Here is a 17,903-nt window from a genome sequence, read left to right on the forward strand (position 1 = left end):
ATTTTATTTGCCTACTACAAAAAATGCCAAGCATAAGTAAAACAGAAATATTAGTGAACGCGACAAAATAACCAACAAAAGTAAAACATTTACATAGGTATGAACATTTACATTTAATATATGTAGGTATATTAGTGGATGTGACAGATAATCTACAAAAAAACAACATCTCTATATTAGTGGATGTGACAGGATGTCCAACAAAGGTAAAACATAATAGAAAATAAAAAGTAAAGAATTGAAATTCTATGGAAATGGTAAAGTGCTTTTCAACATTCACTGTCATTCTCACATCTCGTTAAAGATTCTTTTAGTATTTCTCTTTAAGGTTCTTTTAGTATTTCTCTTTCTGATGGTGGAATAAAAATGAGGTTATTTCATTGCAGAGAGGAGGTGAAGGTACTTACCTACAATAACCGAGTACTGCTTACTCCAGGAGATACTAAGTGCTTCCATAACCTATAACACAAACAGAATAGGTGCTGTTATTTACGTCCCTTCAAGTCACACAGGTACAAGTAGGCAACTACGCCATTATAAATATTTAAAACTTCACAAGAAAACTTTGCATTTCACCCTTATTAGGTTTCTGAAGCAAACTAAAGTTTCAAACGTGGCGTGGAAGCTAGAAAATGCTGGAACAATACGGTTACAGCCAAACCATATTGAAAATTTTGTGTAAAAGCAAACTTTTCAGTATTTTTAGAGGACTTTTTTCATGTCTGAGTGACATTTTAGGCTCGTGAATAGCTAGGTAGGTACCTAATGAAAGTTGGAAAAGTTGAAATCGTGACGTCTATGAACTTTGGTCTATTTTAATGAACATTACAGCAAGGAGATGAATAATGAAATTTATAAATCAATTCTCCTCCTACACGATATGTCACAAATTTACCATTTTCATCTTCCACATATGTAATTACAATATTTTGCCTGACTCTGTTAAGACATGAAAATAATAATATTGTATTACCCCTGGAAGGAAAATTGAATTAATAAAAGAATTGTACTCCGAACAAAGAAGATGTCTAACCGGGGGAAAAATCACAAAAGGAAGAAAAAGAACAAAAAGAAAATGAGAGACAGAATAGAAGCTTTCCATTTCCAGGTAAAAATAAGATGAGTTTACATGGTTCGTTGAATATTGTGAAGGATTTCATGTCCGTTCATCCAGAATCAAGAAGTCAAGAGTGGGGACTTTGGAGATTCAAACAAGTGTATGTATGTTCGTACAAAGGTGTCGGACATACAAACAGGGCATTTGTCCAAATGGTGGAAGTGGTACAAGCCATCTCATTACAAGACCAGTACAAACCATACCTCGAATAAACCAAACCTCAAGTTTTTTTTATTTATTTATTTTTAATAAAACTGTGGAAGCCTGTCATGAAATGGGGTAAGGAACTGCAAGCCCCAGGAAAGCTGATTAGAAAGATCTGAAAATAATAATAATAATAATAATAATAATAATAATAATAATAATAATAAAGAAATTTTGAAGACGAACAAAGTCCACTTCCAACTATACCTATACATACATAGGTAGATTGTTTGGTAAATCTGGCTTTACGTCCTACCACAGAAATTTCAGCAGATAATGTAGATACTCTAAAGAATCTTGAAAAGATTTAATGGCAATCAACCAAAATGAGATCCCCAAAGTTCGATCAAAAATCCATTTTCTGAACATGGAGCTATTTTCCCATACCACTTAATGAGCAGAAAATAATACCCAATCCCGAAAAAGCTTCACTTCAGTTGAAAATGAAATTTCAGATTTCAGCTGAATGTGTTTGTAAGCTCAGCTTAAATGAGACAATAAGAACGGAAACTGCTGCAGGGAATACAATGAATTTCTATTTACCTTATCTATTAGAGACTTTTCTGAGGAAGAAATACTCTTCTCATATTGAACATTTATGTACATACATAGATAAAGTCTGTTTAACTTTAATAAAAGGAAGAACAATGGAAGACGTACCAAAATAGAGTGTCAAGGACAATTTCAGGACGTTTGGAAAAAAGAGGATACAATTTTTTACCCATTTCCCGGTTTTTAAAATTTGAACCTATTCCAAGACCTTCTCATTACATAACATAGTACGAGTATGGGCTCCTAATACTTATGTAATAGACAATAATCAGCACAAGGTATCAAGTTTTATGACAAATTTGACAACTCATAGGTAATATAAATCTTTCTTGATTGGTGGAGTTTGCATACACTTTCCCATCTAAACAAAGCCGTCATGCCCGAGAATATTAATTACAAAACAAAAATTGATAATTTTAAAAACCTGAACTTGAAAAGTCTAATAAACCAAGAATGAACAAAGGTAAGAAGGCATTGGGAGAAGAACTTTGTGGGGGGGGAACCTCTATTTGTTGTAATTTTCCATAAACCAAGAATGCACAAAGGTAAGAAGAAGGCATTGGGATGATAGAGGGATCATGAATCTGCCCTAGGCTTTTGGTAACGTTTTTTGTGTTCACCCTCTAGGTTTAGGTTTAAGTAATTTTAAAACCCTGAACTTGAAAAGTTTAATAAACCAAGAATGAACAAAGGTAAGAAGGCATTAGGAGAAGAACTTTGTGGGGGAAAAACCCCTATTTGTTGTAATTTTCCTTTGTGATATCCATCTGATATTTTTTATTCAAGGTATTATGTTAGTAATGTCAATATCCATGAACATCAAAAATTTGTGATTCGTGACTTGGAAGGTAAATCTTGGATCTAAATACTGACTCCTACGAACCTATAATTATGTCAATATAATGGAAAACGAATGCTACAGTACTTTGACTTCAACTTTTTGCTCCATGCTTCCATTTTAATTTTTAAACCGTCAAAACATCAGATTATCCTAATCGTACTCGGATGCTAGTATCTTTGAAGCAAAAGAGAATCTAGACTTCTAGAGAATACAACTGCTCTACCAAAATCAAAACTCTCCTATATGAATAGTTGAACGTGATTAACTTTTGTTTCCAGTGAAAAGAGCGCAGGAAGTAATCATGTTTGGAAATCAACAGAACAGAGCAGGAGATGGGCGAAACAACTATGCTCGAGCTGACAAAAGAGGTAGGTAACAAGATAGGTGCTACCAAGTCTTCAAGTAGGTATCAATCCAATCTACAGCACTCAAAAAAAATGTACATATAATTTCATTAGTTGGAACATTTTAGAAGAGGTGGTGGGTCAATGGTCAACTCTTGGGGGAAGAAAAAAAATAGAAACGACTTTAGTTGGAGTGATTCGACTCTGAAACTTATCTAAAATTGAAAACTTTGGATTTACTTTCTTTCTTACGTGTAGAGGTGTGTCCACACATAGTCGATTGACCATCGATCCCTATTTTAATGAACATTACAGCAAGGAGATGAATAATGAAATTCATAAATCAATTCTCCTCCTACACGATATGTCACAAATTTACCATTTTCATCTTCCACATATGTAATTACAATATTTTGCCTGACTCTGTGAGGCTCTTTCTCTCTCTTCCTTCTTTCTTTTTCCCTCTCACACCAAGTGTAATATGACATTTAAATGTTTGTTTCAGGCACCAAAATTTTAATATCAAATTTCTTGGTTCAATTTTGCATAAATTTCTTGCCGGAACACGAGAAAGTTTTAAAGAAAGTCTTTGATGTTTAGGTATAGGTCGATACCTCCATAAACTAAGTTACTTAAGCCTTTTTTTCCCCTAGAAGTTAAATTTGAAGGGGATAACTTTCCAGACATTAGAAGGAGCGAAAGACCCAAAGATTTTATAAATAATAAGAACATTATTATTACTATTGTTACCCCATCTTTTTTTCCTAAGAAACATCTCTGTTTCTTTAAATTTCATTTTAAATTCAAAACAAAAGTTGGGTGTTTTTCTTCTACTTTTTCGTGGAACATATTTTTTTTCCTAAAAGAAAAAAAAAAGTTGGGAGAAAGTTAAATAGAATATTTACGAAAGTTGCAAAGGAGAAAGGCGGGGGGGGGGAAATATACAAGCGTCATATTCTATTCATCAAAACCTTGCTGGTATTATGACGTAAAAAGAGAAATTTTCAGAAGGAAAAGAGGAGTGGATAAGAACACAAGAAAGTAAATTAAATTTGGCCAAAGAAAGACTCAGTAAAAAAAAGCTCGCTCTCATTTCGGGGCAAACTTTTCATACAAAAGTCACGTTTTTCTCAAAGTCAAAAGCTTTCGTCCAACCAAAAAAATAAAATGTCCCAATAAACTGGGTATTATCTTCGCCTGAATTTTTTCTCCTTTCACTGAGTCGTATAATAACGAATCAGAGTTTCAGACTATGTGACTCGTCTCCATTTCAACTATCCAGATATTGTTCAATGAGCTCAAATGGTAACTTTAGATTTTTCTCTTTCACTGAGTCCTCCAATAATGAACCAAAATACAAAAAATGTGACGCAACTGAGTCTCAACTATCCATATAATAATTATTATTATTCACGGTATTATTCGCTGAGTTTAAATGTTAACTTTAGAAACTAGAGCACACGAAGAGGAAAAATGTGTGTGGGAGTATGTAGAAAGTTATGAGAACGTTACCACAGGGGTTTTTCAATTTTTCCTTTTGAATTAAGTAGGTATTACCGCGTGTGGGGAAATGAAAAATAAACTTTAACATGCAATGTATGCGTTGTGCGAGGAGGGATGAGTATGATTATCCCATTATTAATATGGGAACTTCTACTTCTAATAACCAACATGAATATGATGAACTGAGAAAGGTTAACTTCTTTGTTCTACGTACCTATTGGGTTATGTATTTTTTTTTTTTTTTTTTTTTTTGAATTTCAAAAGCATTACCTAATATCAGCTCCAATGTTTTCATTATTAAATTTACTGTCCATAGATTTAACTTTGTGATCGACTAGATTACTTTCCATTCAACTGGGGAACTTTTCTAACGAAAATTCCCGTCTTTGGTTCAGAGTCCAGTCTGTACACCCCATTTTTGTTATTTTTCAGTCTTCACGTTCAAATATTGCCGTCTTTTTTGGGAGTGAAACAATACTAGTCTGAAATACAGACCAGTGACTAGTCTGAAATACAGACTAGTGACTAGTCTGAAATACAGACTAGTGACTAGTCTGAAGTAGGTGTATTTTCCTCTCGGGAAACTTTCGGACACTAAGCCGAGGGCGTGCCATCTTGGATTTCCAATGGTTTAGTACAGGCGCCATTTCAGTTTCCAATAGAGAACCGGTTCGGTTTCCAAAAATTTTCCTAAAGAAAAATACACCTATTTTTTAAGTCCCTAGACGTCCTGTTAAGTTCCATTTGATTTGTATAGGCTTAACAGAGCTGTTAGAGGCTAAAAAGAAAGTTGGTGAAATCATCTCTTGGAGGGTTTCAGCAGTCATTATATATAAGTTCTGTGGGTCAACTTGATAAGGAGAACCAAAAGGCAGAAGTTCTGCACAATATATGCACAATATCTTTGAAGTTCTGCACATTTTATTTTTTGTGAAACAAAATTCCAGGTTGCCAGGGCAGGACGTCCCATATCAATTTTAACATGTTAGTCTGCGGTTTTAATATAAAATTTAATTAATTTTAGATATGTATGTAGGTAAGGTACGCACATTTCCAAGTTTATTACTTGAACAAATGATGTTGTATTTTAGAAGCATGTCATTTTAAGTAGGTACCTATACGTAGGTACTAACATGTCTGCACTGTCTACAATTTTTGTCTCATCAATAATACCCTCTCTCACTACAGAATTCATTTCGGATAATTTGGACATTTGAAAATTAGATTAATGACTCCCTTTGGACAGTAAAATTGATGATGGTGACTCTGCCTTTTCGTTTGGACACAGCTAAAGATAGGGATCATGAATCTGCCCTAGGCTTTTGGTAACGTTTTTCGTGTTCACCCTGTATATGTAGTAGGTTTTGAGATTTCGGATGGTGAAGATTTAAGAGAAAGTAAGCTTGTTTTACATTTTATTGATAGAAAATTTTGAGGTAAATGACCTCATAGTAGTCCATTCCCAGCATTTGATACCAATCAACATTTTACTCATAGAAACCACTGATTTCCTAATAGGGACTCGTTGGAGATGAAACATCTTAAAAAGACTCGTCAAATAAATAAATCTGCAAAAATTGTGCCAAAGGACTAGAAATGATAGGTATCTAGAACTCAAGGTGAAATATTTACTCCACAGACATATGACTGATCAAATGCTTCACTGTTTCCAACAATTCTTTATTATTGGAAATACATTGCTCACTTCCATAAGGTGGCAAAATTAATAACTGGTCTGAGATTTTCACAATCCCATTCTCAACAATAACTTGATGGTTATTTTTTCTCAACATATCAGTCAGCTTTGTACACTTTGAATTGGTGCTCAATGTTCTTCTTACTAATGCATCAATTTGGTTGGGTCTGTTATACAGATTTGTTAGATATTCTTGAGTGACATTTTCATATGATGTTACTGGATCTAAAATGGTTTTAGATTGCACCATATCACTATTAATGATGTGAATTTTATTATGATCTTCTTTATTTATCAATAAAATCCTGAAATAATGGAAAACAAGACAGGATTTGCTTACTCACATAATTGTACCTATGTAGGTAAGTACAGTAACTTATAAAACCCTATAGCCTAGTAATCATCACAATGGTTTAGGACACACATATGGGTTTAATTCCTGACAGATATTTCTGGGTACTCTGAACTTTGTGAGAACAATTTGCTTGCAAAAAGTCTGATAGGTATTCATTCAGCTACCAAAGTACCTAGGTAAAAAAAAAAAAAAATCAAATGTACATAGGTGCATCAAGTGATACTCACATTTGAGTTTCAGGATCTATTGTCACAACAATGCCCTGTAGTGACCTATTATTTGATTTTGTTGTTACTTCCACCAACTTGTTGACATAATGATACAATTCTCTGGGTCCCTCCATAGCAAATAAGGTTGATGTGAATCAATATATTTCACAAGTTGAAGAGTACCTAAGGGTCCAAAGCAAATAGAAAAATGAAGGGCAATGTAAGCACACAAACTGTTACAGTGAGTACATATGAATGGACTACTGGAGTCATATTTTCTACAGTGGAACCTTGATATAACAAAGTCCAAGGGAAATAACCAAAATTTCACTATATTGAGATTTTATACTATTAATTTTTTGTTATATCAAGGTTAAAATCAAAACTATTTTGTTATATTGATTTACTTTGCTATGCTGAGGTCAAAATCAGAGTAACTTTGTTATACTGAGGTAAAAAGCAACATATTATTATATGGATAAGTAAATAAAATAAAAAGGAAATAATTTTTTAAAAGGCGGAGCCTCATAACACGTAAGTAGGTACTTAGGTGCCCATTTCTATTTCATTCACTATCATGAATCTTTTTTTTCTGATAGGTACCTAAATTATATTATTATCTATTTTATTTTTACGTCATATATGTGACACATGACACAATATCATCTATGGAATTGGATTTGCAATTAATGATTACCAAAAATTTAAAATTTAGGACCAACCCATGACAACATATAAATAGTATGTAAGTATACCTATGACTCATTATGTATGCCCGATAATGGCTGTTTGTACCAGGAATTTTACATGATTTTAAAATTAAAATATTTATATTATGAAAGCAACATATTATTATATGGATAGGTAAATAAAATAAAAAGGAAATAATTTTTTAAAAGGCGGAGCCTCATAACACGTAAGTAGGTACTTAGGTACCCATTTCTATTTCATTCACTATCATGAACCTTTTTTTCTGATAGCTACCTAAATTATATTATTATCTATTTTATTGTTACGTCATATATGTGACACATGACACTTGACACAATATCACCTATGGAATTGGATTTGCAATTAATGATTACCAAAAATTTAAATTTTAGGACCAACCCATGACTACATATAAATAGTATGTAAGTATACCTATGACTCATTATGTATGCCCGATAATGGCTGTTTGTACCAGGAATTTTACATGATTTTAAAATGGTCACCCTACCCCATTAGAGCAAAAATATCATTTTTCACATAAATAAGACAAACATATCACATTTGTATGCACTGACATACTTCTACACAGCCAAGTAATATGCACAGAGGTGTACAAAGTAATTCTAAGCTACTTTCACAGTACATTCCTTGGAACACTGCATTATTCTTGCAGTAAGAAAGATAACAAGTTTTGAAAACATCTTGTCTGTTACAATAAATAATTAAATAGTAGATTTGTTCATATTATGTGCAACAATAAAATATTGTACCTTATGAATGTTGTTGGAATAAATTATCCTTCATTTCTCTTCATTTAGTATACTTACCTTTGTAGGTAGATTTCTTCAACAGGAGGAAATGGAAAAGTTGTTCAAATACATGAATTTTCCATTTTTGTTGCTTCCCCTATGTGTGAGAGAACATGGAAAAATGAAAATTTGAGTAGGCCATAACGCCTAATTAAATAATAGATTTGTTCATATTATGTGCAACAATAAAATATTGTACCTTATGAATGTTGTTGGAACAAATTATCCTTCATTTCTCTTCATTTAGTATACTTACCTTTGTAGGTAGATTTCTTCAACAGGAGGAAATGGAAAAGTTGTTCAAATATATGTACATTTTAAAAAACTGCTTCAGATAAATTATACATTTACTCCACAGACATATGACTGATCAAATGCTTCACTGTTTCCAACAATTCTTTATTATTGGAAATACATTGCTCACTTCCATAAGGTGGCAAAATTAATAACTGGTCTGAGATTTTCACAATCCCATTCTCAACAATAACTTGATGGTTATTTTTTCTCAACATATCAGTCAGCTTTGTACACTTTGAATTGGTGCTCAATGTTCTTCTTACTAATGCATCAATTTGGTTGGGTCTGTTATACAGATTTGTTAGATATTCTTGAGTGACATTTTCATATGATGTTACTGGATCTAAAATGGTTTTAGATTGCACCATATCACTATTAATGATGTGAATTTTATTATGATCTTCTTTATTTATCAAGAAAATCCTGAAATAATGGAAAACAAGACAGGATTTGCTTACTCACATAATTGTACCTATGTAAGTAGGTAAGTACAGTAAATTATAAAACCCTATAGCCTAGTAATCATCACAATGGTTTAGGACACACATATGGGTTTAATTCCTGACAGATATTTCTGGGTACTCTGATTCATGTTAATAATGAAGCATTATTTTCAATTTACTTTTTAAAAGTATGAAAGGAATGACAGGGATGTGTTTCAATGATGAAGCCTGCACAAATAATTGTAAAAATAAACATGCTTTGTACTTTTTTATATACTGTGTTGTAATGCCATGTTAATGTATGGAGTTCATGTTAATAATTAAGCATTATTTTCAATTTACTTTTTAAAAGTATGAAAGGAATGACAGGGATGTGTTTCAGTGATGAAGCCTGCACAAATAATTGTAAAAATAAACATGCTTTGTACTTTTTTATATACTGTGTTGTAATGCCATGTTAATGTATGGAGGAACGGAAAATAAACACTTTTTGTTTTTACCTAGGACATCATCTAGTTTTCTTCTCTGAAATTCTCAACAAGTTTATTTCCTTAGTAAGGAGGTTTTAAAATAAATGGTGTACTCACAAAATACCTGTTGTATCAACAGTGGTGTAGTGGCCCTTGATATGATCAAAGCAAATAACATGTTGTTATATCAAAACTTGGTTATTTGAAAGTCATTGTAATATGTTTATAACCAAGTGGAATACATTGTAATGTTAATAACCTGGGGCTGTAAACTTCGAACCAGTACAAAAAAAAAATGTTGCATGCAAGCCAAATCTCAATAAATGCATTTATGACATTTTTATTTTGATTTTCTTTCCTTGTTAGGGATATTTATTTCATTATATTCTATTATATGGGAAGCAATATTACTCAGTATTTCTGTCTAGAATGTAATTGTGACTTTGTAGTTCTCACATGTAGGTTCTCACATGCGTCCTTTGATGCATAAATCCCTCTACAAAAGAATAGTGGTATACTATCTAAATTTCTGTTCCAGTGATTTCTTTGTAAATTACGAAGACAAGGTCAGCATGAATATTTGTTATTCTTAAACTCTAAATTATTTCATTTGTCAGTTTTTTTCCAATTGTTTAATTTTTTATAATAATAATTGTGTAGAATGTAATTGTGACTTTGTAGTTCTCACATGTAGGTAATTGTGTCTTTTGATGCAAAAATCCCTCTACAAAAGAATAGTGGTATACTATCTAAATTTCTGTTCCAGTGATTTCTTAGGTCAGCATGAATATTTGTTATTCTTAAACTCTAAATTATTTCATTTGTCAGTTTTTTTCCAATTGTTTAATTTTTTATAATAATAAAACGTAACTTCTTATGAAAATATGTAGGCTTCTACTATATTCGTAAAGAGTTAGATCAATAAAATAGGTACCCATCTACTTATTATAAATATTTGGCTTCTGGTTGGGTAATCTCTTTTCAGTAAATCATACAAAGCAAAAAACTGCGAAGGTTTTCAGCGACGCGTCGACGCGACGAGGGTTTATCCTCTTCGTTTGGCTTTACATTTTAATCTCAGGTCATGACTAGGCTGACCATACGTCCCGCTTTCGGCGGGACAGTCCCGCTTTGGAGCCTCTGGTCCCGCTGTCCCGAGAAATCCTCTGGGGAGTAAAAAAACTGCGAAGGTTTTCAGCGACGCGACGAGGGTTTTTCCTCTTCGTTTGGCTTTAAATTTTAATCTCAGGTCATGACATATTTTCCTTTCATTATTTTCATGGTGGTAGTGGTGGAAAATAGAGAAATGTATAATGTCAGGCAATGTTCCATTTCTCTCTTTTCCACCAATACCACCAAGGAAAATACGCGTTTTTAAACCCCTCTTCACTTATACTCGTAACATCCCCTAGCCTTGGGGTCAAGACGTCTTCAAAATACGTGACGTGATTCCTAGGAGCTCACCCATCCGGGTACCGACCACGCTCAACTTTGCTTAACTTCGGTGATTCATCGGAAACGTGGTATGGGTGCTAGCAGGATTTATTGGATCTGGCACAGGGGAGCGTGTTGAGGACGAGATTTTTGTGGGAATTTTGCTATAAATCCCACCATTAAAAAAAATACCCTGAGGACGATTGAAATTACATGGGATTTTTATTGTCGTCCTCTAACAAACATAAATAGGTACATTACATATAGTGCGTATCACCAAACTTTAACCGAAGATGTAGGTAAATAGGTATGTAATCTAAGTTTCGATTTTTTTTTTACATTGGAAAAAGTGTGGTAATGGACGATTTCGACCGTAAAATCTCCAATTAAAGTTTAGTAACTACCAAAGTACCTAGGTAAAAAAAAAAAAAAATCAAATGTACATAGGTGCATCAAGTGATACTCACATTTGAGTTTCAGGATCTATTGTCACAACAATGCCCTGTAGTGACCTATTATTTGATTTTGTTGTTACTTCCACCAACTTGTTGACATAATGATACAATTCTCTGGGTCCCTCCATAGCAAATAAGGTTGATGTGAATCAATATATTTCACAAGTTGAAGAGTACCTAAGGGTCCAAAGCAAATAGAAAAATGAAGGGCAATGTAAGCACACAAACTGTTACAGTGAGTACATATGAATGGACTACTGGAGTCATATTTTCTACAGTGGAACCTTGATATAACAAAGTCCAAGGGAAATAACCAAAATTTCACTATATTGAGATTTTGGTTGATGTGAATCAATATATTTCACAAGTTGAAGGGTACCTAAGGGTCCAAAGCAAATAGAAAAATGAAGGGCAATGTAAGCACACAAACTGTTACAGTGAGTACATATGACTGGACTACTGGAGTCATATTTTCTACAGTGGAACCTTGATATAACAAAGTCCAAGGGAAATAACCAAAATTTCACTATATAGAGATTTTATACTATTAATTTTTTGTTATATCAAGGTTAAAATCAAAACTATTTTGTTATATTGATTTACTTTGCTATACTGAGGTCCAAATCAGAGTAAGTTTGTTGTTGAGGTAAAATTCTACTCGGTTTTAAGATCATTCCGCTATACTGGGGTCAAAATCAGAGTAACTTTGTTATACTGAGGTAAAGTAATTCTACTTGCTTTTAAGATCACTTGCTATACTGAAGTTAAAATTCAATCAATTTTGTTATACTGAGGTAATTTTCTCAGGCTTGAGATTTTATACTATTAATTTTTTGTTATATCAAGGTTAAAATCAAAACTATTTTGTTATATTGATTTACTTTGCTATGCTGAGGTCAAAATCAGAGTAACTTTGTTATACTGAGGTAAGTAATTCTACTTGCTTTTAAGATCACTTGCTATACTGAAGTTAAAATTCAATCAATTTTGTTATACTGAGGTAATTTTCTCAGGCTTGTGCCAAAATTACTCTGTTGTATATATTCTTTTTACTTCGCTAGACTGAGGTTTTTGCCTCTGAATTGAAGGGAAATCAACTTTTCTTTGTTATATCAAGGTTTGTTCTATCAGGGTTCCACTGTATTTGCAATTTTTATGTGGTGATGATAGGGAAATGGTACAATGCTAGGTGATGTTCCACCTCCCTATTCCCCACCATTACCACCACAAAAATGGCAAAAGGAAAAGACAGCTAATCTAAGAATCCTAAAATTAAACTTTGTTTAATTTAAATCAACTTCTGGGTGGGTAAATTGAAATCTAAGAGATCCAACTTCAAGTTCCTTGCTCTGTCATTTCCGTTAATCCAATTTTGCTGAATTTTGTAAAACATATTACACACCTAAAGGAAAACTGCTCACTAGTTTTAGGAAACAAGAGAGCCTAATGTGACCCCATACGAGCTGTTTTTCCTGGGATCTACAGTTCACAGAACCTTACCCAGTTTGAGTGGAACTGGACTGGGATTGACCTACCAACTACAAGAACTACAAGGTAACATTGCTTAAATTCAATGATCTAACTGCTAACAGATTACCTTTTACAGCAAGAATTGTGCAACAGGATCTAGAGTGGGACCGGGATCCACTAGCTCCTTCCTACTAAAGTTTCTGACTGCTTTATTTTTACAACTTCAACTTGCAACTTGGGAGCTTGGGACTTCTGCTAACGGACACCGCAAAAATGATAAATAATTTTTGAATTTAAGAATTTGAAAAATCCCGCCATCGTAGAAAACAATCGAAAGCTCGTTTTCGATTCGATAATCGAAATCGATTATCAACTTAGAAATGGGCCAGTTGCACGATACGGGTAAAAAAAAAATACAATTTTCCCGATCTGGATGGCCGTTCAGAAGGCTAATGAATAGTTGCATACCTAAAATTTCAGAAATTTATAATTTCAATGAGGAAATTACCTATGACCTATGATGAAAAAAATAAAATAACTTAAATCGAGATTTTCATTTTTCAAAAAATTTAAATAATCCCACGAAAGAAAAATTCCCACGCGAAAAAAAATCCCTACTGAATTTTTCAAAACAGCTGTTCCATTTCAATACCCCCGTTCCCTGCGATCCAAACAAAAAAAGTGACAACAGCAAAGAAATACTTTCCAAGAAAATGTATACTTTCTGCAAACTAACGCCAAATTTTCCTCGACAGAAGTCAATGCTATAAACAGAAAGCGAAAGGCACTGTAAAATATCCCATTTTTCAATATTCGACCTTTTCCTTACGAAAGCTCGATGTAGCTATTTTAATTGTTTTTCTCTTTGATTTGCCAGAGAATTCATGAACTTCCCATACGATCACCGAAAGCTGGACCCTGAGGATGATGAAAACAACGAGATTTCAGATGGTGAAGATTTAAGAGAAAGTAAGCTTGTTTTACATTTTATGATAGAAAATTTTGAGGAAAATGACCTCATAGTAGTCCATTCCCAGCATTTGATACCAATCAACATTTTACTCATAGAAACCACTGGCAAACTAATGCCAAATTTTCCTCGACAGAGAACAATGCTATAAACAGAAAGCGAAAGGCACTGTAAAATATCCATTTTGCATTATTCGACCTTTTCCTTACGAAAAAGCTCAATGTAGCTATTTTAATTGTTTTTCTCTTTGGTTTGCCAGAGAATTCATGAACTTCCCATACGATCACCGAAAGCTGGACCCTGAGGATGATGAAAACAACGAGATTTCGGATGGTGAAGATTTAAGAGAAAGTAAGCTTGTTTTACATTTTATTGATAGAAAATTTTGAGGAAAATGACCTCATAGTAGTCCATTCCCAGCATTTGATACCAATCAACATTTTACTCATAGAAACCACTGGAACTCGTTGGACGCCATACAAGCTGTTTTTCCTGGGATCTACAGTTCACAGAACCTTACCCAGTTTGAGTGGAACTGGACTGGGATTAGGGTCTCCAGATCAAATTTTTAAAAAGTAGGACATTTGGTTCCCAAAACCCGGACATTCCATCGAAAACCCGGACATTTCCCAAATTTCAAAATGTATAGTTTGCACCAGTGCCCAGGGTGCAGAGAACACTGCACCATTTGTCCTCCTTCGCCTCCTTTCTTCTTTTTTTTATTTTATGTAAACTTGATATGTTAGTAGGACCACAAATAATATATCAGCAATTTAAAACCAAAGTGACTAAATGAACATTTTGTGTGTTTCAGGAGGGAGATAAAGTAAAAGTCCTCTCTGATCTACTAGCGAACACGCCAGCTGTGAGAGAAGATAATATTCCTTTGATCAGACGATATGTCCTTTAAGGTGAGCATATAAAACTTCGATTTTTTGTGAATGATAAACGTTCTCTAAGGCCAGCCACTCAGTATCAGGTAGACCTGACAGGTACGGCTGAAAATGCCCGTCTGTCAGGTCTACCTAATACCTGATGAGCACACACACAATCAGGTAGACCTGATCAGGTGTACCTGTCGTCAGGCCTACCTGAGAGTGAGTGGTTGGCCTAAGGCGCCTGATGGCCTATTTAATAATTTGGCAAGAGTGACATTGGCATTCCAAAACCGTACATTGGTACATTTTTATTAATTGATTGATTGATTTCCGTAGCGAAACTGTACAACAGGGCACAAATAACTGATTTAAATAAGGTGTCATTTCTTCTTTCTATTTTCAGGAGAGAAAGGAAACAACTATGTGAAATGGTGAAAACACGTCGCGGGAATATGCATGACTGTTCTATTATTTTAAAATAATTTATATGTAAGGGAGTATTTAACTCATTAAACGATGTTATTGCATTACCTTTATCTACTTGTTTGTTTTGATGTGAGATTTGATTTGAAGTTACCTTGTTTATTTTTTATTATTTACATTATTTATAATTATATAAGAAATTAATTGGTGTTTCCCAAAAGAAATAGTCATTGAATTTTTCAGGAGTAATTTGAAATGTATGTACATATGTGTACATACATTTGTGCTTTAAGACCTTAAGTAAATCTTAATTAAGTAAATATTGGGAACTAAATTTTAAAACTTACTTACAAATCTTTAAATATTTATATTGTCTTCTTGGATATTTTCTTTTCTTACCTAAGTACCCCTTAATTTAATTCATTCCAAATATTTGTTTGAATTGGAGAGCATTATTTATCTAATATGAAGATAGTTGCATAGGTGTGTCTCCATCTACCTTTTGTTCTCGTCTTTAATTCTACCTGTCAATAAGAATTTATTATTTTTACATAGCATCTATTTTTTATTAAGTATTTTAATTAAAATATTGAATGTCCATAATGTAAAGACAATCATTAGTCATGTAAAATACACATGAACTAAAAAGTTTTTTTTTGTTCTCTCTAAAGAGATTTTTGTTGTCCCGTTCGTTTTGTAGGTACCTATCGATCTTTTTTTTTCCAAATCTTTTCTCAAAAGAATGAAAAACGCTTTTTAATATTATTGGAGTCTTATCATCAAACACAGTTTAATGTAATTTGCTAATGTAATCTTGTATGATCAGTTATTGTTCATGGAAGTACAACTTAGACAGTGATTTAGCTTTGGACTTGGTCCTTACTTTTAGATATTACATTTAGCTCTTCTAACTTTTTTTTTTTCAATCCCACAGAAATCAATCAAACTTGAACAATGGGTGATATTGAAGATGCTCACTTTGAAACTGGTGACTCTGGTGCCTCCACTACCTACCCCATGCAATGTTCTGCTCTACGTAAAAATGGATTTGTCATGTTAAAGGTAATTGTCCTATACTTGAGTATATCCTCCCACAAGTAATTTGGAATTATGGTAAATGTGTTTTGACTGTCCTTGTAATTATTTGAAACATTGTGTTGATTCAATTTGATTGTCATTTCCAGGCCCGCCCCTGCAAGATTGTCGACATGTCTACATCTAAAACTGGTAAACACGGTCATGCCAAAGTTCACATGGTGGGCTTGGACATATTCTCTGGCAAAAAGTACGAAGATATCTGTCCCTCAACTCACAACATGGATGTACCCTTTGTCAAACGTGAAGATTACCAGCTGACTGACATTTCTGATGATGGATACTTATCCTTGATGGGTGACAATGGAGAACTTCGTGAGGATTTGAAATTACCTGAAGGAGAGTTAGGAGCTCAGCTGAGATCTGACTATGATGCGGGCAAAGAATTATTGGTAAGTTTTATTTTTTTATTATTATTTAGATACTGTATCTAAAATCCCTCACCTTTCTATTTTAGTCACATTTTAAGAAATTAAATTGATATTCCAGTTGTGTATCCTTTTTCCTGGGCAATTGTATAAACTGGTAACAATAAAGCTGAATGGAACATATCTATCCAATGGGTTACCCCTAATAAATCTATTAATAATTTATTTTGACACTGATTCTTTGGGAAATGCCTAGCTATTTAATCTTTGTACAATTTCACCAGATTTATTTTGGCCATTTGTTTTGTTTCCAGTGCACTGTATTAAAAGCTTGTGGAGAAGAATGTGTTATAGCAATCAAAACCAACACAGCAGCAGACAAATAAATTACATTGGAAAAGCCTCTCTAATGAACATTCAAACAACTACCCTTATCTGATTTATTTCTCTAAAGTTAACCCCCTTTTTTTCATTTGTTATATTATTCAATACATTAAAAATTGTATTCAAAAGACAGAAAAAAGCATTGACTCTTGAGTTCATTAATTTTTTGTTGCAAAAAAATAAGTATTATGGTATGCTAAACCCCCTTTACTGTACCATTACTTAGGTCCAAATGTTTCTTTGTCATAGTTCTCTCTCTTTACCCTCCCACCTTTCCTTCCCCTACTGATCTATATACATTCTACAATGTATCAAGTTCCCTATATCCTGTATCTGTTGACATTCACTTTTCATAGAGTGTTTAAGTGTCATGTTGCTACTTGACTCACAGACCTTGCTTGTTCTGTATTTGTGCTTGAGATGATAGTGTGCTAGATTCCTATGAGATATTATCACCTTGGTAAAGGAATAAGGAAAAGTAATAAATGGGGTAAAGTTACTATTTTCTAAATCCCTGATGTTTGCTATGTAGGTGTCATGATTATTATTTATTTCCATATTCATGTTAATAATGAAGCATTATTTTCAATTTACTTTTTAAAAGTATGAAAGGAATGACAGGGATGTGTTTCAATGATGAAGCCTGCACAAATAATTGTAAAAATAAACATGCTTTGTACTTTTTTATATACTGTGTTGTAATGCCATGTTAATGTATGGAGGAACGGAAAATAAACACTTTTTGTTTTTACCTAGGATATCATCTAGTTTTCTTCTCTGAAATTCTCAACAAGTTTATTTCCTTAGTAAGGAGGTTTTAAAATAAATGGTGTACTCACAAAATACCTGTTGTATCAACAGTGGTGTAGTGGCCC

The 17,903-nt window shown here is 33.3% G+C and overlaps 3 protein-coding genes and 2 long non-coding RNA genes across 5 annotated transcripts in view; 2 read left to right on the forward strand and 3 right to left on the reverse strand.

Moving 5' to 3' along the window:
* The window catches only part of LOC108252358, a 9,434-nt gene extending 1,031 nt beyond the window's left edge, over positions 1-8,403 (reverse strand). The window contains exons 1-2 of the long non-coding RNA XR_001809502.2: positions 8,360-8,403; positions 408-459 (exon numbers count right to left, since the gene is read on the reverse strand). This is a non-coding gene — a long non-coding RNA (uncharacterized LOC108252358). The remainder of the gene's footprint in view (positions 1-407; positions 460-8,359) is intronic.
* Positions 6,190-7,075, reverse strand: LOC103508852. Its single transcript, XM_008473429.2, has 2 exons — positions 6,840-7,075; positions 6,190-6,562 (listed from the first exon to the last, which is right to left on the reverse strand). The coding sequence occupies exons 1-2, from the start codon at positions 6,953-6,955 to the stop codon at positions 6,190-6,192; spliced, it is 489 nt and encodes a 162-aa protein (XP_008471651.1). The 5' UTR covers positions 6,956-7,075.
* Positions 8,404-8,636: 233 nt separating the features above from the next.
* LOC113467263 lies at positions 8,637-13,177 on the reverse strand. The gene is made up of 3 exons (XM_026823349.1): positions 13,038-13,177; positions 11,453-11,617; positions 8,637-9,061 (listed from the first exon to the last, which is right to left on the reverse strand). The coding sequence occupies exons 2-3, from the start codon at positions 11,566-11,568 to the stop codon at positions 8,689-8,691; spliced, it is 489 nt and encodes a 162-aa protein (XP_026679150.1). The 5' UTR covers positions 11,569-11,617; positions 13,038-13,177; the 3' UTR covers positions 8,637-8,688.
* Positions 9,389-10,480, forward strand: LOC113467264. The gene is made up of 2 exons (XR_003391406.1): positions 9,389-10,013; positions 10,246-10,480. It is a non-coding gene; the product is annotated as an uncharacterized LOC113467264 (long non-coding RNA).
* Positions 13,178-16,088: 2,911 nt separating the features above from the next.
* Positions 16,089-17,903, forward strand: LOC103508849 (eukaryotic translation initiation factor 5A). The gene is made up of 3 exons (XM_008473427.3): positions 16,089-16,243; positions 16,366-16,668; positions 16,959-17,903. Exons 1-3 carry the CDS (start codon positions 16,136-16,138, stop codon positions 17,028-17,030), a joined length of 483 nt encoding a protein of 160 aa, XP_008471649.1. The 5' UTR covers positions 16,089-16,135; the 3' UTR covers positions 17,031-17,903.

Source organism: Diaphorina citri, unplaced genomic scaffold (assembly GCF_000475195.1).
Source record: "Diaphorina citri unplaced genomic scaffold, Diaci psyllid genome assembly version 1.1 scaffold440, whole genome shotgun sequence".
Lineage (NCBI taxonomy): Eukaryota > Metazoa > Arthropoda > Insecta > Hemiptera > Psyllidae > Diaphorina > Diaphorina citri.